The sequence below is a fragment of the Temnothorax americanus genome, unplaced genomic scaffold, assembly GCF_048541705.1.
Source record: "Temnothorax americanus isolate GAGA-0224 unplaced genomic scaffold, ASM4854170v1 Scaffold1, whole genome shotgun sequence".
In the NCBI taxonomy this organism is placed as follows: domain Eukaryota; kingdom Metazoa; phylum Arthropoda; class Insecta; order Hymenoptera; family Formicidae; genus Temnothorax; species Temnothorax americanus.
In genome coordinates, this window is record NW_027509230.1 from 9,431,866 (window position 1) to 9,458,882 (window position 27,017).

The 27,017-nt window shown below is 42.2% G+C and overlaps 3 protein-coding genes and 1 long non-coding RNA gene across 11 annotated transcripts in view; 2 read left to right on the forward strand and 2 right to left on the reverse strand.

Moving 5' to 3' along the window:
• Nucleotides 1-5,033, forward strand: LOC143896338 (solute carrier family 25 member 35). Of its 3 annotated transcripts, none has more exons than XM_077404169.1 (5): nucleotides 1-262; nucleotides 1,646-2,027; nucleotides 2,496-2,714; nucleotides 3,346-3,460; nucleotides 4,015-5,033. In XM_077404169.1, the coding sequence occupies exons 2-5, from the start codon at nucleotides 1,710-1,712 to the stop codon at nucleotides 4,215-4,217; spliced, it is 855 nt and encodes a 284-aa protein (XP_077260295.1). In that variant the 5' UTR covers nucleotides 1-262; nucleotides 1,646-1,709; the 3' UTR covers nucleotides 4,218-5,033. The 3 variants fall into 3 exon arrangements, with proteins under 3 accessions (XP_077260295.1, XP_077260277.1, XP_077260286.1); XM_077404151.1 differs by lacking the exon at nucleotides 1-262 and adding an exon at nucleotides 269-412; XM_077404160.1 differs by lacking the exon at nucleotides 1-262 and adding an exon at nucleotides 920-1,061.
• Nucleotides 2,358-12,500, reverse strand: LOC143896298 (solute carrier family 2, facilitated glucose transporter member 1). Of its 6 annotated transcripts, XM_077404077.1 has the most exons (9): nucleotides 10,044-10,457; nucleotides 9,662-9,933; nucleotides 9,203-9,273; nucleotides 6,617-6,748; nucleotides 6,264-6,537; nucleotides 5,780-6,070; nucleotides 5,257-5,663; nucleotides 4,863-5,134; nucleotides 2,358-4,778 (listed from the first exon to the last, which is right to left on the reverse strand). In XM_077404077.1, exons 2-9 carry the CDS (start codon nucleotides 9,669-9,671, stop codon nucleotides 4,679-4,681), a joined length of 1,557 nt encoding a protein of 518 aa, XP_077260203.1. In that variant the 5' UTR covers nucleotides 9,672-9,933; nucleotides 10,044-10,457; the 3' UTR covers nucleotides 2,358-4,678. The 6 variants fall into 6 exon arrangements, with proteins under 6 accessions (XP_077260203.1, XP_077260184.1, XP_077260193.1 ...); XM_077404058.1 differs by lacking the exons at nucleotides 9,662-9,933; nucleotides 10,044-10,457 and adding an exon at nucleotides 12,331-12,500; XM_077404067.1 differs by having other exon boundaries at nucleotides 9,662-10,457.
• LOC143896369 (uncharacterized) overlaps nucleotides 10,914-27,017 on the forward strand; it is a 17,425-nt gene continuing 1,321 nt past the window's right edge. Inside the window, exons 1-2 of the long non-coding RNA XR_013256620.1 lie at nucleotides 10,914-11,025; nucleotides 11,285-11,384. This is a non-coding gene — a long non-coding RNA (uncharacterized LOC143896369). The remainder of the gene's footprint in view (nucleotides 11,026-11,284; nucleotides 11,385-27,017) is intronic.
• Nucleotides 15,350-27,017, reverse strand: part of LOC143896252 (putative chitinase 10) — a 13,111-nt gene continuing 1,443 nt past the window's right edge. The window contains exons 3-22 of the mRNA XM_077403971.1: nucleotides 26,955-27,005; nucleotides 26,195-26,817; nucleotides 25,937-26,122; nucleotides 25,544-25,688; nucleotides 25,078-25,428; nucleotides 24,373-24,863; nucleotides 24,082-24,310; nucleotides 23,806-23,994; nucleotides 23,302-23,629; nucleotides 22,871-23,100; nucleotides 21,739-22,142; nucleotides 20,727-21,491; nucleotides 18,941-20,470; nucleotides 18,669-18,854; nucleotides 18,161-18,449; nucleotides 17,621-17,979; nucleotides 17,093-17,527; nucleotides 16,346-16,834; nucleotides 16,135-16,260; nucleotides 15,350-15,853 (exon numbers count right to left, since the gene is read on the reverse strand). Of these exons, the coding sequence (XP_077260097.1) occupies nucleotides 15,695-15,853; nucleotides 16,135-16,260; nucleotides 16,346-16,834; nucleotides 17,093-17,527; nucleotides 17,621-17,979; nucleotides 18,161-18,449; nucleotides 18,669-18,854; nucleotides 18,941-20,470; nucleotides 20,727-21,491; nucleotides 21,739-22,142; nucleotides 22,871-23,100; nucleotides 23,302-23,629; nucleotides 23,806-23,994; nucleotides 24,082-24,310; nucleotides 24,373-24,863; nucleotides 25,078-25,428; nucleotides 25,544-25,688; nucleotides 25,937-26,122; nucleotides 26,195-26,817; nucleotides 26,955-27,005 (7,565 nt within the window). The 3' untranslated portion in view covers nucleotides 15,350-15,694. The remainder of the gene's footprint in view (nucleotides 15,854-16,134; nucleotides 16,261-16,345; nucleotides 16,835-17,092; nucleotides 17,528-17,620; nucleotides 17,980-18,160; nucleotides 18,450-18,668; nucleotides 18,855-18,940; nucleotides 20,471-20,726; nucleotides 21,492-21,738; nucleotides 22,143-22,870; nucleotides 23,101-23,301; nucleotides 23,630-23,805; nucleotides 23,995-24,081; nucleotides 24,311-24,372; nucleotides 24,864-25,077; nucleotides 25,429-25,543; nucleotides 25,689-25,936; nucleotides 26,123-26,194; nucleotides 26,818-26,954; nucleotides 27,006-27,017) is intronic.

A 27,017-nucleotide genomic window follows, 5' to 3' on the forward strand; every position in this document is an offset into this window, starting at 1 on the left:
ATAAATGGTTGTAATACACAAATTGCAAGATAAACGATTTATATTATATTCTATTAAGAATAGTCTGTTACTTTGTTCGAGAGACCGAGGTTTTTAAAATATTTTGAGATATTAGAAGTTTATATATCCCCTAAAGCTAAAAGTATTGCAGCATGCAATACAGCCCGATAATTAAATGGCCGTTATCGCGCGTGTAAACGCTGTCGACGCGGGGGATGTGATGTAAACGTACGTCAGGATTGCTACATACACGTATACGAACGTAAGTCAACGCACGCGACGCCGCCGGCGCAGCGCTCCGATATAAACCGCCGTTGCTCCCCGGCGGGATCGGGATCGGAGCAGCTTGAAAAAAATCAGCTCACTCTCTATCTCTTCCCATCCGAGAGATGAGCGCGGTCGCCGAGAAAACGTGAGCATTGTGTTACGGGTTTTCATTCATCGCGTCGGATCGTCGCGCGCCGTCCCGTTTCATTGTCCTCGTTCATCGACTATTCTTGACCCAATCTCGCCCACAGTTGTGTGTCGCTTTAGCCGGCGGCGCGTGATTCACGAGTGTTACGTAACAATCGACCGGCCAGTCTCTCTGACGCGGCTACGCGAAGTGCGAGGTGTTTAAAGAGTCACTTTTCTTTCCTGCTTTCGACTTGTGTCGGAACTCGCGCGTTCTCTCAATGAAGACTCGAGTCCTAAGCTCTGATTCAAAATGAATTAAAATAAGATCGTTAAGTCTTTCGGAGATTGTTTTGATGAATTTGATGAAGACTGACAAATGCACGATGGTCTTCTACTTTTTCATTAATAAAATATGTGACGAAAAAAAGTTTATGAAAAGTGACTCTCTAAGTGGGACACCCTATTATAGCGCGTTTATATGCTCGATAACTTCCGGGGACGCGAGTGATATGGTGAATCAAAAGGAATTCGTAGTTCCAGTTTGTAAAATTGATAATCGAAATCACTTTACTAAATCAAAATGAATTAAGAATAATCGATAGTGACTTTTTGTTAAAATTAAGAATTTTCCAATTTAAAGATTCTTATTTAATTATTCTTTATAGGTATATAATATATATTAAATTTAATTTTATAATTTATATGTAATATAGGAAGACAACAAATCTTTTAATACTTTTCATACGAATCTTATTTTACTATTGCACGTGACGACTATTTATTTACAAATGCAAACGCTATACTATTCGCGCAAATATTGATAAAAATTGATAAAATTCAAATAGAAAATATTAGATTGATTGAAAGATTTTATTTTCTTTCCTTTTTTTTTTGCACTAACGAACAGAGTAACGAATAAACTGTCCAACGTGTTCGTAGATTAGGATAAGGAAGGAAAAAAGATAATTTTACAGTGTCTCCGACAATTATCGCGTTTTCGACCTATCTCTAAACGTTCCAACATTTACATAGATTAGAATAAAAGGAAAGGAAAAAGAAGATATATATAATATATAATATATATGTATAATTTTTCAGCGTATCCGACAATATTATCGCGTTGGATTTTCGACTAATTCTAAATAAACTTTCCAACATTCGTAAATTAGGATAATGAAAGGAAATAATAAGATATTTTTTTTTTTACTTTCGACTATCTCTCTAACTCCTCAACTTCTATTTTCCTCAGACCGGGCGTGGAGTTCGCGATCGGCGCCCTGGCGGCGGTGGGCGCCGGCTTCTTCACGAACCCCATGGACGTGGTGAAGGTGCGGCTGCAGTTGCAGGGTGAGCTGGAGGCCCGGGGCTCGTACACGAAGATCTACAAGAACACCCTGCACGCCGCGTATCTCATAGCCAAGCACGAGGGCGTGCTGGCCCTGCAGGCGGGGCTCGTGCCCGCGCTCGCCTTCCAGGTGGTGCTCAACGGCATCCGCCTGGGCGTGTACAAGTCCGCTCAGAGGTACGAGCTGATCGTCGACAAGCGAGGCAACACCGATGTCCTGCGGACCACCCTGGTGTCCGGCACGGCCGGCTGCCTCGGCGCCGTCCTCGGTAGTCCGTTGTACCTGGTAATCATCTACTCGATCGCCCTTGAGTCTCTTATTTATTCATCAAGATATATACACTATAACTCGAAATTGATTCTTCCGTTGACTGTTCCTTCTCTGTAATACATACAAAATTATACACATATGTGCTCCACCTGTTACAATGAGGACTTTTAAAATTTTCAAGATTTAATGGCACCTGCCCGTTCGAGAACTTGAAGGATACTTTAATTACATCAGATTTGCCACGAAGCGATCTTGAATAAAATTAATTACGAAATAGATTTACAAGATACAGCATAAAATAAAATAAAAAGTATGGTTGCTCGCAAGTGAACACGTACAAATGTCTCTGGCCAAAAGTTGATTTAATAAAGGTATAAGATATAAAAAAATATCTTTGCCTATAGAAATGTAGGTCATAAGTTTCGGGTCGGCGCGCTACACTTCGCACGTGGATTAATCGGATCGTATGTACAATTATTCCAGGTCAAGACGCAGTTACAGGCGCAATCCGCGAAATCCATCGCCGTAGGCTACCAGCACAATCACTCGGGTTCGTGGGACGCCTTCAGGTTCCTGTGGATGGAGGGTGGCGTCACGGCTCTATATCGAGGATGGAACGCCAACATGCCGCGCGTATTCGTTGGCTCGGCGACGCAGCTGACCACCTTCGGATTAGCGTCGGACTGGCTGCGCTCGTTAAATGTAAATAACACTTGATCGTCTCCACGCTCGTTTCCAGATACCTCCCTCCTCGCATTGAGGTCTCGAGTTTCCTTCGCTCTCGTCGAAGCCAGCAATTTTCCAAAGGAATTTGGCCGGCGAGCAACCAAAGGAATGCCGGCCACGCGTGCCGTGACTTTAAAATATAAAAGAAATCTTAATCTCTCTTTGGTGAAAAAATTTCTTATATTTTCTTAGAAATTTTCTAACAATTTTTCATGTCTTAGATTGTCTTGTGAAAAATTCTGAAATCATATGTAAAATTTCTCAGATACTTTCAGAAATAATTGGATAAGGATTTTTGGAATACTTCTGTATGTATGAAAATGTCTGATAAATTCCGTATATTTATTTCTACAAAGATGTGTTGGATACCGGAAAATTCTAAAATATTTCATTATTGAGATATTTCATTTTATCTGATGTGAGTTGTTCTGAAAAACGTTCCAATTAGTACAAAAAAATCTTGACATTTTTCCACCAAGGCTGCAATTTAGATTTCCTAAGTCGAGGTGTATGAAAGCGCCGATCGGTAGTCCGGTAGACCTCAGTGCGAGATTCGAGGATCACTCGTCGCTGTACGGCGCAACGGAGCGTTCTTAATTTTTTTCAGATATTTCCAGATCGCCCGATACTGCTGACCTTCTTGGCCTCCGTGATCGGAGGTAGTTGCGTAGCCATCACCATGCAGCCGTTCGACGTCCTGGCCACGCGATTGTACAATCAACGTAAGTATACTGCGCAAGAAACCGCGTAGTATTTGCTACGTTAAACGCGCGATTTATCAAAGGCCACGATTGTATCGTGTTAACTTATAACAATGAACGACATTTGCACAAAATTGAAATTTTGTATAAACTCTCGTCGAAGAGAGTCGGATTTGTTCGGCAAAATGTAGAACGTACTCATTCTTATCTGATAAAATATCACTTCCTGTCGCGTTCGCGCGACTCAAAATCGCATCTCACGGTAATATTAACTTGGCATACGCGACTATAAATACAATACGATGTAATGCGCAACTATAAATACGATCCTAACGCGCGTGACTATAAATATGCTTTGCGTAAAGGACTCGTCATAAAGTTTCTTGACCGCAATGTAAAACGCTCGATTAGAGAACATTTAGAAAATCGAGGAATTGGTGTATCGCCCTTAACGCCAGACCGTTTAATAGCGTCGCAAATTTCGTAAAGAAAGTGAACTTTATGCGTTTTTATTGCTGTCTTTGAAAGTCATCAGCTTGTATTAAATGTGTGATTTTAAACGTATGCAAATGCAGAGACAGACGCCAACGGAAAAGGTACCCTGTACAAAGGACTCGGGGACGCGCTCATCAAGATATTCCGTACTGAGGGTCTGACCGGCCTGTACAAAGGAACGTTCCCAACGTGGTTGAGGATAGCGCCGCATACGGTTCTGTGCCTGGTATTTTACGAGCAGCTAGATCAATTGTACAGCAATTTTAGAACACGACCCAATTGATGCTAGTTGCAAATTTGTATAAATTATATGTATTTACTATAGGTATGTATGTGCGCAGCGAAAATTTTGTAAGATTTTTCAAGAACGTTGAACATTAAATATTGCAACTCTTCGAATAAATTGATGTTACGTATTGGCAGTGATCGTACGTTAAGATATTGTATAAAATGTAAAAATCCTAGCCGCGCTACTTTAATCATCTTCGCGTGTACGAGATACCATTCTACGCCATTGCTTCCGATATTTACGGGATGGAATATATACAAATAGACAATAGTGTATAAAACTCGCTCGCATGGTGTACCTGAATCTCGCTCGAATAAATTACTCGTGCATTCGATCGTATGAAACCGGTTGTGAGCAACGCGCGAAATGTCACTCGCGTACGAGTGTAACAATTTGTTGATTTTGTTAAAAAACCGTATAAAAAGTACTTAATCGAGTTACGTTAAGCAATTGATCTACGCAAAGAGTGTTGCATTCGGTCTTGACTTGAAACCTTGAGTCATGGCTGCCGCTATATCCGTCGTACCTCGACCTCGCGTTTCAGGCAAGTAGATTCTGTAAAAAATAACAACAGTTTTACGTTACGCTGCGAACAGAGTACAGCGCGTTGACTAACAACAATAAAACTGTGTTACGTACTGATTGATCTGCACCAAGATCAGTATGGCCCCAGCGAAGATTAGGAAGACGTACGAGCCGATCGCAGCCTGTAACAAGGGGAACAACATCCCGACGAGGAAGTTCCCTCCCCAATTGAACACGCTACCTAACGACATAGCGGCAGGTCTAGGACCGACGTCGAATAGCTCGGAGCCGATGAAAAACGGTATAGGACCGAGACCGATGCCGTAAAATATAACGTACGCTAGCACCGAGACAGTGCAAACCCATGGCATGAACGAGGCTTTGTGCTGTAAAGATTAATTTTAACATTATTTGTTTTTTAATCCATCATCTACATATATAACTGAAATTGTAACACGATAAAATCGTAAAATTTTAATATACAATGCTACTAAAACTGTTTACTTACGAGTAGTGCGATAGAGATGCGCAGGACGATAAGGCATCCTATGCATAAGTAACAACTCAGGAAGAATACTTTTCTTCTGCTGAATAACGACATTATCGGCACGGAGATAACTGCCATCCCGATGTTTGCGACACCAGTGCCTAGAGTCGCATATTGAGCACCGGTAATTCCCAGGCCAGCCCCAAGAAATATCGTGTTCGAATAGTAAAAAACTGCGTTAATGCCACTGAGTTGCTGACCAAATTGCATGAGGCACACTAAGAATAGAGGTAGTCTCACGGTCGGCTCTCTCAACACGCGCTTAATGCTCCACGTCTTGCTTGTCGATCTCACCGCTAATTCCTCTTGCAAGCCAGCGATCTCGTTTTGCAGAAGCGTTATGTCCATGTTGCGCAAACGACTAAGTTCTAAAAAGAATCGGAATTCAAGATATAAAAGTAATAAACACGAGCTAAAACGTAGATTGTGAAACGATTAAAAACTTATACACTCGGATGGTCGTTCGTAAAACAGCTGTACGCACCTTTAAGAGCCTTTCCCTGTTCCCCTCTAATTATGTACAGATACTTTGGACTTTCTGGCAAAGTGATAGTTAATAATAATGCGATGAGGCATAGCGGTGAGAAAGATGCTAACATTATGTGCCAGGATTCGGGAGTGCCCAGGACAGTGTTGAGCCCGGCGATCTGGCCCATCAGCACGCCGCAGGTGATGCCCAATTGACACAAGACTCCGACGGCACCTCTCAATTTTAAAGGCGCTATTTCTGTCATGTACATCGGGAGCAAAGCAGTAGCTAGACCGCCGGAGAGTCCTACGAATATTCCGAAACATTATATATCACGCAGATTCAAAAACCAAATTGAAGAAAGAAATTGAAGGCTCGTACTTGCCTTCAGCTAAAATTATGCTTGTCGCTATAATTATGTGCTTTCATATTAATTATAAATGTCCAATTAGGACCGGTGAAAGATGAAAGGTTAAATCTTAACGACTCCTTGACTCACCAACGATCGCTCGGCCAATTAGAAAAAGCTCGACCGAGTTCATGGTTCGTACGAGCAAGAACAGAATAGCTCCTACGATCCCGCAAATATTTCCAACGCTCAGCGCGCCTTTCCGTCCGAATCTGTCGCTCAGCCAACTGGCAATTAAAGATCCAGACACACCTCCGATAAGAAAGACCGATACTATAGCGGACCAGAGTATCTGAAGCTCATGGCTGGACAACTGTACGTTATATTTTTCCCTGATACTATCATTGCAGAACGATTGCATAAGCTGTAAGCCGAATATACGACAGTATAGTTTCAGATAACACTGCGTGCTCGACGGAATCGCATGTTGGTCTACTACGAACATGAGCAGGATTGTTCATGACGCCTATGTTATACCCTGCTGGTAATGCTGATCCCAGGCAGCAAGTGGCACCGCCCAGTACCAGCAACGGTGTCCATCCACCGGGATCGGCATCGTGTGCATTGTTACACTCCTATAAAAGAAATTACACGGGTCAGAAATTATGTCATACCAAGAAAAAAGCGTTTCTCTTAATCTTCTCCTTTTAAGTGAAAGGTGAATGGTTTATTACGCACAACAAACATTTATTCTGCGTAATAGGAGCGATACAGCTCAAAAAATTTATCTGTTAATTTTTACGGATAGCACAACTTGCGGATTATTAATATTCACGAGCTACCGTTATTCTCTGTTCAGCAGTATAGTCACGTAAAGATTGCAAATAATGTGTTTAATGCAAATACAAATTGCAACGTAATCTATAAACGTTACTTGCAGCATCTGATGGCACGAGTCTTATTATTGCGATGTATGGAAGATGAATTCTGATAATTTCATATCATGACCCAGAATCCTCAGATATCGTCCGCTTTGCGTAACAATTAATAATAAAGATCGTGTTTAACACATTGTGATATTGCGGGTTATAATTGGATTATATCAACGTAATTAATCCTAGCGAATCTCTAATGAATATTTCCAACTAAATTTTCTTCTTCTTTACTGATCTTGCAGAAAAAGAGAAAAAAAGAAGTAAGTTCCGATTTTCGCGAATAAAGCGGACACGTCGATATCTTTTAAGGTAGCGTACGGGCTTCACCAATCTCTTAAAATACAAAATGTACGATATGTAAAATCAGAAGACCATACCGCTCACGTAACTAATTGTAAGCATCGTAAGCAATATGTAGTGTGTTCTGCACCCTCGTAGACCAATCAGTGATAACATGGAAAAGCCAGGACGGAATGATGGAACAAAACTCAACAAAACCACACACCATGGGCATACCTGTAAACTGTTTAGATAGCCAACCATGCATTATTATGAATTTGTCATAGAACCCGAATATATACCCTCCGACCGTTTGTCTTAAGGGCATACACACGCGCACACATATGCGCTCTACCCTTCTGTCAAATAATCAAATTTTGGCTACAATATCCATATCTGTGATGTATTCCGGCTCCGATAATTCTATAAATGTAGATAGATATTTCCTCAGTTTAATATACCACATTATAAAGTAACATATATCACTATATAAATCGTGAGTGTCACATTAGCAAAGCGATCATTTATTTCTTTGAAAACTTCGCTTGTATCGACTACACTACTTTGACGTATAATTCTGTTTATTACAAGGAAATACACAGAGAGCATATCTCAATTACTTAATAAACTTTATAACGGCTCACTCAACTTTGTTCTAAATCAATTAAACTGTAATAGATCAAAGTAGAAGAAATTTTAAATCATTCAGGGAAAAAATATATAATGTATATTAAAATATATTAAATTATTGTATAATTTATAATTAGAGTTATATATATATATATATAATTAAAAAGAAAAACATCACCACAAGAATATAATATCAAAAATTAGTAATCTATAGAAAAACCAGAGAGTCACATTACCTTTAAATGATAGTATATTGCGGGGGGTTAAAAAAAGCAAATAAACTAGCTGGTTTGGAAGAAGTGAAAATGGCGTGACGTGATAATTGAGATATGCGTCACTCCGATTGAATTAACAAAATCAGGATTGAAAGAAATGTGTGTGTGTGTGTGTGTATGTGTGATCGCCAATATAATCATTCGAATACACTTGTACGTTGTATCTTTTTGTTTTTGTTCTGATTAGAATAATAATAATAATAATAATCTACTGCATCGACATTAACTGTCCGTATAATAATTTGAGCTTGTTGTTCGCTACGTGATGTAAAAAGAAATAAATCACATGATACAAATTTACCTGCCATTGGAGTACCTGGCGCAAAAGTTTTCGTGAAATACACACTTTTCTCGCGAACGAGGCGCTAATCTTTAAACGCTCGTTATACATACATATATATATGCGATAATTTAAATTATTCTGATAACGTTTTCTGCGAAAGCCTGTGCCACTCGCAAAGGATATACAGGCAGCGGCATAGCTCTCTGTCGAATTATTAACAACTACTTTCATAAAGATACGCGGAATAATATTAACCCTTTGATGTCCCGCGTCGAGCTGGATTCAATTTATTATATAATGTTGCGGCTCGATACTCCTTTGTCTTTGATCAATTTATTATGCTTCGTGGTGGTCTATCGCATATAGTATTTCCATACATCCGAATCAGATGCAAATTCATAATGAGCAAATTTTGTACTTTCAGGATCTTCATAAATCTCTCTAGATAATAAGAATTTTTTTATTTTTATTAGGTCCGCCAATTAAACGAGACGCTTGATCCTCGCTCATTTACGATAAATAATTCGGACCGCAAAGAGTTAAAGAGTAATTATAGCGATAACGGCAAAAGTAAAACCCTTGTCTTCAAGAAAGGGCCGAGAGATAATAATCGGCTGCGTCACTATATAAAAAATTCAAACACGACAGCAAACTGATGCGACAAAAAGGATAAAGCGTGACACTTACGGACTTCCGCGGTTCTCCGGCCAACGATTTCACCCTCGACACATCGATGCACAGCGCGGACACGTCGGTCTCTGCAAGCATAAGGAAAAGGATTGCAGTGTACACCCCTTCGAGTGCTGTGTCACCCGGAGGACGCGAAGCGTCCAGCAAGATCGCGCGGATAAATGCATCGGATGTGCAAAATGTCTTGCAAGGGAACGAGACGGCGACGACGATGCGTGTCGTATTTATCGCTGGCACGCGCTACTCCCGCGTGGAAGATCGATGAAAACTATGAAAAGACACGCGCGGCCGGGAGGGTGGACAGCACTGCGGCGTCGCATCACCCGGAGATTCGCTCGCTCAATTTTCGTCTCCTTCGTCCGTTTTCTTCGCCGTAGATACGCGCCCCGGGCCCGAACCATGGACCAGCGTTCTCGATCGCCGCAAGGATAGGGGTTTGAGCGGGGGTGAGCTTACCTATCGTCATGCCGCGTGACCATACGCGCGCGACACGTGTCACGTGTCGCGGACGCTGCAGCGAGGTGAAGGTGATGACCGCAGTGGACAGAGACGTCCCGACGCCCCCGACGGCCGCCGTCGCACCGTCGCATGCGTACTGCGTACGTCACGTCAGATCAGGTTAGGGTTGGCAGCGCCGTGTGCCGTATCGTTCAACCCTTCCGTTTGTTAGGTGCAGAAAGAAATATCGCACAAAACCTGATCCCCACAGCCGTGGCAGCCGTGCTATGCTAATAATACTTAAAATAAGATAGGTGTGTATTTTACGCATCGAAGAGAAAGAAAAAGGATGATGAAAGAAAAAAAAAAATGAAGTACTCGGTTATTACGAGGAACGAACCCTAGTCCGCCGCTTTAATTCTCGCGCAAATTTTGAATTCCGGTCAGAAGATTAACTTCGCTATGGTACATCCTCGAACGTGAATGTGTCCGTTCTGTTTCCGTTCCGTCTTCTCCCTTTCTTCCGCGGAGTCCTCGAGTGAGAAACGAGGCGACGTGCAATGTGCAAAGTCGAGCGATATAAAGGGTGTCCGGAGTCGAAAGCTCGAGTTTCGTTCTCAGGCCTCTCAGGTCTTCGACGCGAAATTTATAAAATGGAAAAAATAGTCGAGAAGCGCAGTTTACCCTTTGTGAAATCTGAATCTGAATTTCGAAAAAGTATTCTTTTGGCTACGGTCAATTTGACGCTAAAATACTTTGAAGCGTTCTTCTTTTCCTTCTTTCTTCGTTGAAAGAAAGGAGAAGAGGAATGCTTCGAAGCATTTGTAGCGTCAAGTTGACCACAGCCTTAAACGTCATTCTTTCTGAAAGAAACCTCTGAAGCATTTTTCTAAATAAATTTATCTTTTTTCCTTTTTTCTCGACAGCGTTTTCCACATCTCGCATCTACCTGCATTTTTTTTTTTTAATTCTAATCACGTATCTGCTTACAACGTAAAGGCAAAGAACGCGATTAAAAAAAAATTTATTTATAAATACGAAAGGTGCAGCTGAAAAGAAATGTATTTAATGTGTTTCAAGATCAATCGTGATTTCCCGGACACCCTGGTCACACTTTTACATTTTCACGCGGCTACGTGAGCGTGTATCATTGGCGTGGCGTGTTCCAACAAAGCGTGACTTGCGAATCTATAAAATTCTTGTCGATTCATAATTAACGCTCAACTGCGAGTAATTGCGACATTATGAAACACAAAGGCGAAGTTGTTCAGTTACATCGCCGTGGTTGCATCTTAATTACACACCTCCTGAACTCTTTGCACGTCTCTCCTTCGAGACTTTTAGAATCTGAATACGTGGATTTGTCCCTGCAATGACAAAAGGTGGTATATTTTCTTCTTCTTTAAATGAATGTTTACCTTTGCTTTTTCTTCGCATTTTTCTTCTTCTTCTTCTTTAAGTAAATTTTTAACTAGCGGGATTGCAGCCCCACGTTATGTTGTTTTGACTACAGTCTCTGCCTAGCTGCATCTTAATTTCATCTCTCGTATCTTTCTCTCTTACAGTTTACTTTTGCCTCTCACCTCTCTCTCTCTCTCTCTCTTATAGTTAAATTTTTTTCTCGTTTTTTTCTGCCGCCAGGCCCGGCAGACGAATACTTATCCTGAGGAATTGTGGAGAGACTCCGACGAAGAAGAAAAAGAAGAGGAAGGAATGTGACGACTCTGCTTCGAAGAAGGAGGTAAAACAATATTTATAATAATGACTAATACAGCGGAATTTGCTCTTTGGGTCACGTGCACCTATCTACATCCGCCTCTTCTCGCTGTTATACGAAAGCTTCGTCTAGACCGAGAAACATTGTCGTCGACATGATGTCGCCTACATTCCTAAGTTGCTTGCAATATTTGTCGACAACAATGTGCGTGACAGTATCCTACAATTTCTTGGATTCAAAATTGAATTTTGTCGAATGCACTGTCGCGGCAACACGTGTTTCCGACAACGTTCCGTTCGGTCTGGACCGGTCGAAAATTCGCGGTGCGAAAATAGAACGTCCTCGCACGTGGCGCGCGACGAGACACACGCGATTGTGACGCGCGTTCGCGGCCACGAGTTTGCGTTTGCGTTGCATATATATCGCATTGATATGCGCGAGCGTGACAAGCGTAGCGTAAACTCTCACATGATGCGCTAGTAAGGTTCAAAGAATACAACATATACGTAGTGTCGATCCTTAAAGCCGACGTAAAAATAGCAACGGAGCTCGTCGTGCTCGACAAAACGCATATGTGCTTACTGCCCGTAGCCAATGATATTAATTAATGTCTTCCTTCCTTCTTTCTAAGTAAAGCTGTTTATCGGAGTTGATTCTTGCGGCGTAATTAATTATTCAAATTTCGACTACTGCATCGTCGCAAACATTGTTCGTTCTAACGATAAGTAGAAACTAAATAGAATCTGGTTTCGATCCAAGAGACAGTCTTATAATAATTTAGTATATAAAATAAAAGAATTGTTAATATATTATATTCCTATTTATCGGTTTAGAACACACGGTATGTATTTTATGCAATTTGCAACAGTCTCAGAATGTATTTCCAAGGGATTTTTTGAATTCTCTGGTTCTCCACGCGATTCCGTTCAGTTCGATGCTGCATTTTCTTATTTTCAACGTCGGGACATACCTTGATTCTCGTCCGTTGTGTCTTTCATTGTCCGGCGCGCGAGCAAAGATCGCTGCGAGGATCGCTGCAGTCGCGAAGAGAGTCTTTCAAGAGCACACAACCGCCGTCGACGTGGACTGCGGTCCGACTAACCACGACCGCTGTTCTTTTGGCCACCGTTACCGCTAATACCGCTGTCACTGCCGCCAGCTGCGTATGTACGCTGGCTGACGATAGCGAACGGACAGCCAATACCGCTATCCCGTTTGGTTTAACGTGCGAAGGCAACGTGCATAGAACTGGCATAGAAATAGGCGCACGCGTGACACGCGTGTATAGAAACAGGGGACTCGCCCCAAGAAATCTAAATGTACTATTCATTTCAGAATTAGAGCCATGTATACCTAAAGCTTCTTAAACAAATTATCGAATATTTATAAACGACAGCGATATTTTTTATTGAGGAAATATCGATGCCGAGTTATAGAATCTGAAAAGTGGGAGGAATTTATTAATTAGAAAATTATTATGCAAAACAGAATGCGAGGGCAACGTTATATTTTGCTGTCAAATCGCACATAGGAATTCGAGATATCGCAATAGGAGGCGTAAATAAATTCGTTTATCTCGTCGCAGTTAAGTCGTAGTTACTAAAAATTATATGCTATATTTGATGCAACGCTCGCGTATATCGTGTTGCAAGAATGCGCTTTAAACGCTCTTATACCCGCTTCATAATTTATTGCGTGTCGAGGTCTGTTTTCACAACTACTTAACGATAATTGTCCGCACGTGTTAATATAAAATTTACCTTCTCGCTCGAGGACTCGCGGAAAGCGATTAATTGCGATCGAAGCGATAGATTTTTTTCTTTTCTTTTATTTCTATACGGATAAAATATTCCGCGCATTTCTGAACGCAATCTTAGAATTAGAATGCGAAAAACAGATTTCGTCGGGAACCCATTAAGATAATTTACGAGGCGATCGAGATCTATCGTAGGTCTGTCTTGATCGAGTCTTCGTGGAAAATATTCGCCGTAGAAAGAGTCAGTTGTGCGAAAATATGACATTATAATTGGAAGTGGTGACATCTTGCAATTTCCTTTAACTTTATCGTTTAATACGGCATATTGATAAATACTACGCGACGCAGCAGATTAAATTTTTGTACGATAATCGATAATTTGATGCAATTCTATGGCAAACTTGAAACATGAATTTTTCCTGGTTTTTCGTTCGACTTGTTCCACTTCACGATCTCGGATTATAACCGGTTTATGCAGCTATTCCGGAGCTTCGCTCCGTTTCTTTTTTAAGGGAGCACATACCTATAAGCGTTAAGAAAATATGTATTTCTGGGATTATTTTATGGAAAAAATTGCAAACTTTATTCGATGAATATTTTCTTATTTTAAAAAATACATTTTTTTTAGAAATAGTAAGAATTTTTTTACCAAAAAATAATAAAGAATATAAAAGATATATGTAGTCAATCTTACGTTTTTTAGAAGCGTTTTGCGGTGACCACTGCTGTTGACTACATTTTTTATATTCTTCATTAATTTTTGATAAAAAATTCTTACTATTTCCTAAAAAATGTATTTTTTTTAATAAGAAAACATTTATCAAAGAAAATTTACAATTTCTTCTAAAAACATCTCAGAAATGCATGTTTTCTTAATACTTCCAGGTAAGGGCGTGCCCCCTTAATAACTTATCTTATGATTACGGCGAATATTATTTATAAGTCTCGGACATTTGCGAGCATCAATTCGACCAGTAGGTATATACAATCGTATTCATGTATTATGATTTGTTGATTGAGTGACATGTTTATAAACAGCGGTCACTTGTAATTTGTTTCCTTTAGTTTCTTTATTAAACCTCGTTATATTCCGCAGGAAATCACTTCGTCAGTCGTATTCTTGATAAATGCACTATCGTGGCAGGGCGCGATATAATCGTAATTATAAAACACTTATGCTAAAACGAGAATTCTAATCTTCGCAAGTGACGTGAAAATACATACGTCAGAACGAAACGATCTTCGAAATATGAACATCTCGCGTGACCTTTCTCTTTCGTTTTTTCCTCTCTGCTCCTCCACGAAGCTACAGTATAATAAGTGACAAAGCTCTCATTCACGTCATCCGGAAGAGTTTCACAATATATTGTCGCGTTATTAACACTAGAACAACCAAGCTCCGTCAAAGTGACAGATTTCAAATTTCTTATTTTAAATTATCGAAATTATTTTAAGATGCTTTTGGCTGGCATTTATTTTGACTTTTGTTGAGATAAACAAATGTTGACATGTGCCAATTTTTTTCCCATCAATCACTCTAATTTCGAAATTCTATATAGGATATCTACATATATCAAAATAACGCTGATTGTTCTAGTGTTGAGGCACTCGTACGCCTTATAACATAACGCATTAATATAATACGTAATATCTTATCTACTGCGAGAGATTTTTGCGCGACTCGCGGGGGAATCTTATATAATCGCTTGAAAATTTCCACGTTAATCCAGCGAGCAGCTGAACTAATTCGTTTGCTTTATCCATGTAATGATGGAATATATGTAGAATGGAGTCTAACATCGTAGATATCATCTGCATTGCGATAATAGAGTCTTCGCATGAAAGTAAGAACTGCATCGTCGATAAGGTGAGAGGACCCCATTCATTGCATTAGTATATCATTTTTACAAAAAGTGTTTGTCGCAAATGCGACTTTTCTGTTCGTATTGAGCAATTTACCTGATTTAACGATATATTTAATGAGAAAATCTCTATTTTTTTAATATACAACGTTTGGCTAGTGTCGTGACAGTTCGACCATAGGTTTTGATCGTTTCTAAATTGATATAATCTTATACTTACATTTAATTTAATAAAAATGAGATGCTTACATGTAAGTATCGAGTTTGTCGATTATAAAAATAGAGATTTTCCCGTTAATCAATTATTAGCGAAACATTATAAACACATATACTTTTCTGATATATTTAATATTAATCCTTTATTCTCTCTCTCTCTCTCTCTCTCTCTCTCTCTCTCTCTCTCTCTCTCTCTCTCTCTCTCTCTCTCTCTCTCTCTCTCTCTCTCTCTCTCTCTCTCTCTCTCTCTCTCGGCAGAAGAATTCGATGTGTGCTCAAACGCAAATGTAAAAATAGCTGACTCTTATATGTCGCGTTTCGAACTGAGAAAAGAAGTCGTATATTCGGTGAGAACAAGCAGTGATAAGACTTCAATCGCGATAACAAATACGTGATAAGAAATAATGCTCGACGTTGCCGAATAAAGAGCGCTCGTGAGCGATAAAAAGTCCCTCGAGGGACGCGTTATCGCCCTTTTACGTTATCGCGATTTCCACGGCTCAAGTACAGTCCGTCGCGTTACCCTGATCTCTTCGGAGTCCGCGATTCAGGGCTGTCAAGAGTGGATACTTTCCGCATCCGCACAGGCCCTTGAAGTCGTCCAAGTCCATGGACCAGATCATTCCGCCGCCGAGATTCAGCTTCCTTATTAACTCGGTCTGACAGCGGGACAAATGATTTAATAAACGAGATAAGTCGATAGAAATAAATAAGCGAGCGCATTTAAGCAAATGAATACAGCGTTGATTGCAAAACACTGCACTGGACTCTTACTTGATGACCGTTACGAGTATATACAATTGCGTCTATATATATATAGATATATATTTAATGAATCACGTGTTTGCATGAGCCGCTCGTGAAACGGATGATTCATGATGTATCGTAAATATATATATCTAAACATGTAACATGTGAATCTCATACGCCGCACACTTACCTTTCTCATTACGTCGGATACGTCGTCGTAGCTGACCCACTGATTATGTTTCGACGCGTACGGACCCACGCGACCCTTCGGATCCTTCGTCACGGACCAGCCGTCGTTCTTTACATTATCGCATATCTGCGTAATGTCATCAAAAAGTAAAAAATCTAACAGTGTCCTAATTTTCGTGATTCAATTTATACAGCGTTGCTCTGACTCTTACCTCGTAATAAGCTAGGAAACCGGCTGATTTCGTGAACTTGCCGGGTTCTCCAGGTCCAGCGGCCTTCGCGTGGAAGCCCGGCTGCGAAGGCCCGACCTGATTCTGTGAATTTTCGGACAAGGTAAAGCTCGAGCCGTAGGCGGGTATACCTAGGACGATCATCTCGGCTGGCACGCCCTTATTGATCCAGTACGTCACGGAGAAGTTCGCGTTCAGGAACGGGCTGATGTCGTCGGGGTGGCGATAGAGCGACGCGACGTGGCCGGTTTCACTTCCCCAGCCAGTGTGATAGTCGTACGCCACTACAGCGATCCAATCCACGTGCCGCGCTAATAGCGGGATGCGGGTGTAGCCCCGATCGACGACGATCTTGCTCGCCGAGACCGCGATGGATAACAGGAGTCCTCGAGATGTGAACGCCTCGCTGAGATCTTCGAGAAGTCCTATGAAGTTTTCGCTGTCCTGCTGAGGACCGCGGCTACAATCGCCCTGTCCGAGATATTTGGCTTTTAATTAATTTCCATATTTAGTGTCCCTAGCCTAGCATTTGGGATCTACAGATAAACAGCCAATTTTACTAAAGAAGAACTACATGTATATTTGAAAAATAATTTCTTCTTGTTAAGCTTTTTCTCCAAATCGAAACTAAAATGTCTCCTTTGAATGTTCTGAAGTATCTTTAAGATTTCATGTTGAAAGAATTGTTATAATTACACTGAGAAGAAGAGAGAAGATATTTCGGTTTACCTGCCAGCATACCGGAAACTCCCAATCAAGATCCAGACCGTCGAATCCGTACTGCTCGATGATTCTTATGACATATCCGACAAATTTTCTTCTATTCGACCGCGGGCTACCGGCCAATCTGCTGTACTTGTCGTCCTTTGAGTCGTTCCATCCACCTAGACCGAGCAGCACCTTAACGCCGTTTCTTCTTCGAACTTCTGCCGCTTTGTTGAGAAAACTTCTATAGACGTCGACGGAGTCATCAATGTTTAAGAGAAATGTCTCCGCGTCTAGCGTAGCGAAGGCATATACGATGTGGGTGCAAAGCTGCCCATCGATGTCTTCGGAGGTGAAGCTGCCGAAACTTGTCCGTCTCCAAGCCCAATTCGTATAGTAACAAACCACCTTTTTTTCTTTTATATTCTTTGCGAGTCTAAATCTCGGCGATTGGCTGTTCTAAGAAATCGACAGAATAAATCTCGCGTTTTTTTTTTAAAGCGCTTTACGTTTGTATTAAAATGATCAAAGTCTATTTATCGCGATACGTACTTGACGTTGAGTAGTATTGCACTTGGTGTTCTCCGGCCAGTCGCATCGGTTTTCGTTCCAGTACAGTCCAGGTGGACAGGACTGTTCCGAGATCTTGCCGAAGTTGCACAGATAATATTTGGTGCAGTCGTTTTTGTGCGGTATGAATAAAGGTCCTCCGCAATCTTCCGCGGGTAGTGGACTGGCTTCGATCTCGATGGTATCGTCAATATCTGATTCAGTCGTCGTTGTTGTCGGGGTTGTTGCTGGTGGGATGTATATTGGTCTTGATGATGTAGTGGATTCGTATATTGGACGTTCTGTGGTAGTTGTGGGTTCGATGTCGATTTGGCTGACGTCGATTACAACCGCTTCTGTACCTAATAATCATAAGTAGTATTAAAATGTTATTAAAAAATCATACGTAAAAAATACTATTTAAATATAATCAATATTTATACTTTTTTTATATAATAGACTCCAAACTTTTTATATTTTTCTATATATTGTATATGTCGTTGAGATATTTTTCTATCTTGAAAATGATATTAACAGATCTACCTTCTGTAATGGGACACAGCGGGCCCTTCGGATAATTTCTCAAAACTCGATTCATTGTTCTCAATAGCGGACTAGGCTCGCAGCCGCATCTATTTTTGAAGTCGTCCAGATCTAAGGCCCAAACCATACCACCGCCGAGACCAAGTTTCTTGATCAGTTCTGCCTTCAGTTTGATTTGTTGAGCGTCGTCGAAGCTCACCCACTGATCACCTTTGTAAGCGTAAGGTCCGATTCTTCTCTCTTTATCCTGAACAACTGTCCATCCCTTCTTCAACGTTCTTTCACATATCTGTCATAAAAGCAAAAGAATAAATATCTATTTACTCCTGGCATAAATATTATATCTTTTAGGATATAAAAAATTAGTAAATTTTTATTTGCAGCTATTAGTTAATGCAGAATTAATATTTTCTTATATGCATTTTATTAGAAACTTATTTGATGATTTTTTATATTTATATATATTTAAACTTTTATTTTTTAATATTTTTTTGGACATGAATTTTACCTCGTAATATGACAAGAAGCCTCTTGCTCTAGTCGCCTCTCCAGCCTCGCCGCCACCATAGGTTGGCGCGTTTAATCCGTGTACATTTCTCTCCGCAAGTGAAAATGATTGGCCGTACAATGGGGCGCCCATGACCAACTTCTTCGGATTTGCACCTTTCTCTATCCAATAATGGATCGAAAAGTTCTAACGACAGAGAACTAAGTATTTTTAAAATTTCCGATATTATTAGTATAATTCCCATGCTAAATAATTCTCGAAGTAAAGCTTACGGCATTAAATGTCGGTTCCCAGTCATTTGGTAAAGAATACAACGGTGCAACGTGGCCAGTCTTTTTGTCCCATTGACCATGGAAGTCGTACGTCATCACGGATATCCAATCCAAGTATTTGGACAGGATGGGAACGTCGTATCCCGCGTCGATCACCCTCTTGCTTGGCGATACGGCCGCGGAGAGAAGTAATCCTCGAGGCTTGAACTCGTTGCTCAGTTCCTTCACCAGTTCAGCGAAGCTTTGCTTGTCAGACTCCGGGCCCTTGTTGCAGTCCACTTGCCAGCATACCGGATATTCCCAATCGAGATCGAGACCCTCGAAACCATACTTCTCGATAAAGACAAGAACTTGCGTGATAAATCTTCGCCTAGCCGACGGCGAGTTTACCAGCCTACTGTATTTGTCGCCGGCCGAATCGTTCCAGCCTCCCAGTGCCATCAGCACCTTGAGACCCTTTGCCTTGAACGCCGCCACCCTTTCGTAAAACTTGTTGTCTATATCGGCCCAGGGATCATGGGATTTCATCGTTAAACTGCTACCGTCGAGCACGGAGAATCCGTAAAGCACATGGGTACAGAGATCGGAATCTATATCTTCCGGTACGAATCTGCCACCCTCTTGCCGATACCAGGCCCAATTAGTGAAATAGCAGATGACTTTGAACTCGCCGGAACTGTCGTGTGAAACGCGATCCACTGTCGTAGTTGTCTGTATCGCTTGCGTGGGCTTGACGGTCCACGTCGTCATCGTTGGCGGGGGTGGCTTCGATTCTACGGGCTTCAGAGGCCTGTCGTGCTCCTTCGGCGGTTCCGCCAACACCCGCTGAATCGTGTGCATCAGTGGATGTGGTCCGTTGTCGCATCGTCCGCGGAAATCGTCCAAATCCAGAGCCCATACCATACCACCGCCCAAACCCATATCGCGCACGAACTGCGCCTTCCGCCTGATCATCGCCGAGTCGTCAAAACTAACCCATTGGCTGCCCTTGTAAGCGTACGGACCCATTCTGCCCTCCGGATCCTGCACAACCGTCCATCCACGATTGCGTACTCGATCGCAGATTTCGTAGTAAGACAGAAAACCGGCAGCTCGGGTGAACTCTCCGGCGTTCCCGGCGCTGGCCGGAGAATTCAGACCAGTTCCAGCTCTGGGATCGTGGATTGAGAAGGACTGTCCGTACAACGGCATGCCCATGACAATGCTCCTGGGTGGCGCACCCTTCGAGATCCAATAATTGATCGAATAGTTAGCGTTGAAGTAGTAGAACTCATCGTCTGGATGATAATATAAAGGCGCAACATGACCGGTACGTTTGTCCCATTGTCCGTGATAGTCATACGCCATGACGGCGATCCAGTCCAAATACTTGGCCAATGCCGGGACGTCGTAGCCCTTGTCAATCACCTTCTTGCTCGGCGAGACCGCTGCCGAGAGAAGCAATCCTTTTGGCTTGAATTCAGCGCTTAATTCCCGCAATATAGCTGCAAAGCTTTCTTTATCCGAATCTGGACCCTTGTTGCAATTTACCTGTTGCCAAAATTTGAAAAGAATTGTTAATAACTGAAAATGATTATAAATAATTTGCAGATTATATACAAAAAGTACGAAAAACAGAACTTCAAATAAAGATATAAAATACTATTTAAATTTTATATTTAAATCTTAAAATATTATTCAAAATATTTCCAGAGAGACACAATAAAGAAAAAACACAAAAAAAGGACGATGATGAATAAAAACTCGAACGCTGATTTAATATTATAAAAAAAAAAATTGCGCTTACCTGCCAGCAAACAGGATACTCCCAATCCAAGTCCAATCCGTCAAAGCCGTATTTTTCGATAAACTGAATGGCATGATTGATGAATTTCTTCCTAGCGGATGGATTATTCACCAATCGGCTGTACTTGTCGCCGGCGGAGTCGTTCCATCCGCCCAGCGCGAGGAGCACCTTAAGACCCCGCTTTTTATACGCTACCACCCGCTCGTAGAAACGATTGTCATAGTCCGCCCAGGAGTCATGCGCCTTAATCACCAGCTCGGAATAATCTAGCACTGCGAAGCCGTACACGATATGCGTGCATAGAGTGTGATCGATGTGTTCCGGCAAGTAACGGCCGATCCCACGACGGTACCAGGCCCAATTTGTGAAGTAACACACAACCTTGTAGTAGCCGGATAACGGGGATACCTTGTCGGGGTCTATAATCGCCGGGGGCAAAGTCGACGTAGGTCGACTCGTGGTTGACGTGGTCGATGCCTTTTCCGTAGTAAATACCGGTGCCTTTTCCGTAGTAAATGCCGGGTGAGTGATCGGTTTCTGTGAGATTGATGGCCGGGAGGATGCCGTCGTTGTTGCCGACTGCGTGGTAAATTCCTTGTCGCCATCGTCCGTGCACTTCGCCCGGGACGGCCAATCGCAGATACGAGTCTCGCTGTTGAAGTGTAAGCCCGGCGCGCAGCTGAACACTTCCTGGCGACCCCAAAGGCACGCCTGGTAGCTCGTGCAGTCACCCGATACGCCGCTGTAGCTGCCGGGGATGCATGCCTGAAGTAATCGCGATAATGATACCTGATATCAATATCAATTATCGAACTGTCATGCGATAAACGGATGAATTAAAATGATGAATATTGCCGGATATATCACGGAGAAGATATGATGCATCAGACTAAAAACGTTTACGTTAATAATCGCATATATTAACGTGCGAGTGATTACTGGCGTTCAACACTATTGTACGTCTATTTATTTAATTTATGTATGTATTTATATATATATATATATTACTTACGGGTGGGACGGTATCTTTTTCCACGAGCAGGGCATTTTTATGGGGTTTATCGGCGCATGGATTCTTGAAGGCCCAGTCGCACATATTCTTCTCGGTATTCCAATTTAAGCCTGGACCGCACTGCTGCGAGACGAGATCGCCGTTCACGCAGACGAGAAAGCTCGTGCACGAATCCGGATAGGGATAATATTGTCCATGTTCGCATGGTGTTTGCGGTTTTTGCGTCGATCCCATAATAACGATAGGTTTCGACGTAGTGAGTTTCGTGGTCGCCATCGTCGTCGTCGTTGTCGTCGTCGTTGTTGTTGTTGTCCTCGTTGTCGTTGGCCTGGTAACTTTGGCGGTTGTAGTGGACGGTCTCTTCGTTGAGCTCCATGAAGGACTGCTTGTCGTCGAGGTCGAACCTGAAGAAGAGACAAAAGTTCATAAAACGCACGTTGTATTTTGTAAAAATCAAGCGTTAAGATAAACTAAATTGATACCTCGGTAAGAGATTTTATACGTTCCTTGCGCGACGCAGTTTAGAAGAAGAAGAAGACTTAGTATCATATAGAGATGCTGAAATAGTAAGACCATGGTTTTCGCAGACGCAACGTGAGAGAACGACGAGCAAACAAGTCAGCGTAGCTTGTACCCTTGCCAATGCAAGCGATCTTCTTCGCTTTGCTACGGACAGCAAAGGGGGAGGATGCAAGAATGCTCCTTGGCCGGAGGCGACAGTATTTAAATGGAGAAGATATGCGATACGCGACAATATTTGCATACGCACGACGACTCCGCAAACAGGTTTGCGTTCACATTTATCCACGTGCTCGCTTATCGAAATAATATTTATAGTTTATTAAAGAGTCAATGTCATTTCGATGATAATTTTCTTGTTAATGTTAACGGGTTAATGCCATCAACTCCACAAAGGGGCAAAGATTCATATTTTGTCATCGATCGTCGCGTGCGATCTCGTATCAAATGGCCAATCTGCGCGCCGATTATTACTCGTTATTGCCTCGTCCGATCGTTTCGAGTCATGTAATCACCGTTTCTTTGGCAAATAGAAGGAGAAAAAGACAGAGAGAGAAAAAGACAGGCTGATCAACAATTAACGTATCCGGTTGATAAGAATAGGTAGTCTTACCAGTTTCTGCTTGACATTTTGCCGCAGATGGCCAATCGCACAGTTGTCGTTTCGCGTCCCAGTGTAATCCTGGCGCGCACTGTTCGCGCTTCAACTCACCGCGGACACATCTGTAATAATGTCCGCAGTTCGCGGGATCGCTATAATACTCGCCGCTGGTGCAGCTCGTTCCCGGCGTGGCGTTAATCGGTTTCCGCGTCGTGGTAACTGTCGGCCGCGTAGTCGGTGCACTGTTAAGAATAATTTTTTCAATAGTGAAGAAAGAATTAATAAAAGTTTAAGCTAATTAGATATAACTAAATAAGATGACTATATATTTGCATACAGTAATATATTAAAGATTTTGGTTTATTTCGAACTCTTCCGGTTTAACAAAGAAAATATTGAAATATAGAGCAATCGTGATTTTTTTTTTTAAGATTTTTATTTACCTCGATGTAGTCGTGCTGCTAGGCGCTATACTCGGTTTTTGAGTCCCGTTAGGCTTTGTTACGTTCTCCGGTATTTTGCTGGGCTTCTGGCTGGTCCAGGTCCACGTGGGCCATGTGGTCCTGGTCGTTTGCTGAGTCGTGGTGCTGGGTCTGCTCGGTCTCTCCGTCCACGTAGGCCACGTGGTAACTTTAGTGGACGTTGTCATTGGCGTGGTAGGGTGTGGATTGCCCTCCGCGGCGTCGCTGTGAGTAGTTAGGGTCGGTGCTTGGGGTGTCACCGGCTGCGGTGGACGTTGGCAGTTCTCCGAGATGGACCCCGACAAGCGATCTATCAATCGGAATAATTATATCAAAACTATAACTATTCGAGGTAATATCAAATATAATCTTAAGAAAATAACAATATGTGTAATAATGAACATGTTATAGCGAGTAATAATAATAACTTAAAATAATATGTAGAAAGTATTAACATAATACTAACAAAAATAATATAACACGCACCTAGCGCACGATTTATGGTTTTCAACAGAGGATACGACTCCAAGCAGCAGATATTCTGAAAATCGTCTAGATCAACGGTCCACATTGTAGCACCTCCATAGCCATTTCCCATGATGTATTTGCCTTTAGCATAAACACTCTCTCGATCTTCGAAACCTATCCATTGATCGTCGAAGTGAGCGCTCGGTCCTAAAATTTTAATGCAGAATATATAAATATGTATATTATTTCTAATGTAATATAATATCTGAGATTACGTCATGCATAGTTACTTACCAACTCCTACTTTCCAATTGCGTCGCTTGATCCTCTCGCAAATCTCGTAATACGCCAACATTCCAGGCTGCTTGGTGAACTCTCCTGGCTTACCGGGACCGGTCGTGGGGTCACCCAGATTGGCTTGGCTCGCCGTCGAAAGTCGGTAGGACTGCCCGTATAACGGGATACCGACTAGAAGCTTGGATTTCTCAGCACCGAGACCGACGAGATAGTTCATAGTAAAGTTCTGTAATATTTCCGAACGTGTTATGTCACGCGATTTGTGGCTTTCGCGCGATTCAAACTTACGACGTTGTAATAGGGTTTGCTGTCGCCTGGTGACCCGAACAAGGGCGCTATGTGTGCCAGCTTGGATTCCCACGATCCATGGTAATCATACGTCATTACCGACATGAAGTCGACGGCCTCCGAGATCTCGCGTACCTCGTACGCTTTGTCGATGACCTCTTTGTATCCCGATAGGGCAACGGCCAGTAGAAGAGGCGGCTCTTGCTTGTTGAACTCCTCCCTCAGCTCTTGCACCAACTTAGTGAAGTTCGGCTTGTCGGAATCTGGACCCTTCTTGCAGTCGCTCTGCCAGCACTTAGGATAGCTCCACTCGAGCGATAGACCGTCGAAATTGTGCATCTTCAGAAAGTTCACCGTGGCGACGACAAATTTACGACGGGCGACGCCGCTGTTGATCAATCGAGAGTACTTATCGCCGGAACTGTCGGTCCAGCCACCTAGAGCCAGTAGTATTCTCGACCCTTTGATGGAGGTCACTCGCTGGTATAGATCTGGAACGAGTTATTCAGAATCAGAGAATCATTCGGTCGAATCTCTTAAAGATTCGGAGTAACATAAAAAGTGAGCCCACAGCTTGCAAAATCTACTTTTGTATCCATAGGTGGACCCTTGTAAATTGCAAACTTATTGTTAATCCAGTCCGGCTCCGAATCCTTCAAATATCTCGGCAATCGAAATTAGAATGAATTAGATTGTCGTGCTCACTATTTTCGATGTCGGCCCAAGGATCAAACGGCTGAACCAACAGCGTCTCGGGATTCAATCCGGCAAAGGCGTAGACAATGTCGGTACAGAGACCCGAGTCCAGATGTTCCGGCACGAATTTGCCGTCTCCTTTGCGATACAGCGCCCAGGATGTCATGTAACACGCTACTCGCGGACCGGTCTGCTGCAACTTCTTTTTCGGCGACGTTGTCGATGTACCTTGACTGACAATTTTATCGAAAACATTAAGCTTGCAGATTTGTGGGGACCCCGCTAGGGTGGCCGCCACGCAGCGTCCCTTTATCGGGTCAAAAAACCGATTATGCCCGCAATGACCATGATGCAGCGCTCCTAAAGAAAAAAAAACGCATTGATGAAAAAATGCATGAATTCCGTGATCACTGAATGGTCCATAAATTCGATTTTTACGATTTCTGATTAATTTGATGCCATAAGCACTACCTACCTTTGACGCAGGAATAAAACGCGGAACAATTTTCCGGGTCCCTGGTGAGACCATCCTTTGGACATTTCTTGGCCGGAGCATCCTCGTAATGTCCCAAGGATCGTACTGCGGCGTTTAACATCGGCCAAGGATTTCCGCAGATACCCTACGGAATTTAAATTGCAACATTTATATGTATATTAAATATGATTAAATTAACGCGTGGATGAAAGAAAATAACACCTGTTTTATTGCTGTTTAATGATAAAAACACGTATAACAGAGAGCGATAAGATGGAAATCGTTCTTATAAATTTACTAATTTTGATATAAATTTCTTCTTTTATCATATGGTACCGAAATTTATGAAAATTTTAACGACACCTAATGAGACCCGGAAAATAAATTAATTACCTGAAAATCATCTAAATCCAGCGACCATAACGAAACCCCGCCGAGTCCCATCGCCCGGACAAAAGCCGTTTTAATTTTAACCGATATAGGGTCGTCGTAGCCGATCCACTGATCGCCGCGCTTCACATACGGTCCTTCCTCATCTCTGCCAGAGATCCACAAACCTGTTTCCAATTTCTCACACACCTACAAAGAACGATTGTCTCTTAATTAATTCACACAAACATTCCAAGTTCTAAAAGTTAACATGGAACTCACCTCATAATAAGCTAATTTTCCGTCTCGCCATTCAGTGTAAGCACCCTTTTTGCCAGGTTTCTGAATAGGCGCGCCGACATCGGTGAGATTATCGAACTTGAGAGTGTATCCCTGACCAAAGACTGGAATAGCAAGAATGATCTTCGACCGTTGCTCGGCGCCGACTTGCTCGACCCATTTGCTCGCGTTTTGCACGATAAAACTCAAGGGTCCCGGATGGAGGACGGGGTGATCCGTTCTCTCGCAAGAGGGACAAACCAGAACGTCCCGCCAACTTTTCAGGATTATCAGATCAACGATCGATACGAGTTCTGGATCCACGGGTTCCTCCGGTTTCAATGCCACCGCGAGAGTGTATCCCTTTCTGGCTAATGGGGCGCCGATTAGCTTCAGCATAATCTTGAATTGTGGCCAGTCCTGGGAGGCGGTTGGCCAATCGAGTTCGATACCGTCGAAGCGGTATTCCTCGAGGAATTTGAGAATAGATTCCCGCAACGGGAAGTTGGTCGAGAGATTGGCATTTCGTTGAATAACTAGGCTGTGATGTGGACTCGGATGGATGGATATTAGCACGCGCAGCGCTGGATCCTTCAAGCGAAGTCCCGTGGCAGCGTTGTATCCGCCTAGCAGAATAATAGAAGTTGATATTGATTCTTAAATAATCTATTATCTCTAAAATATTTTAAAATATTGTATCTCTATTGAATAATATTTTTGTATACTTTTATTCGATAATTTTGACGAAAAGTATACACGGTACCTTTAATTCGGTCATACTCTGGATTGTTGGGTACAACGGAGTTTTTTCTATCTATAACAGATA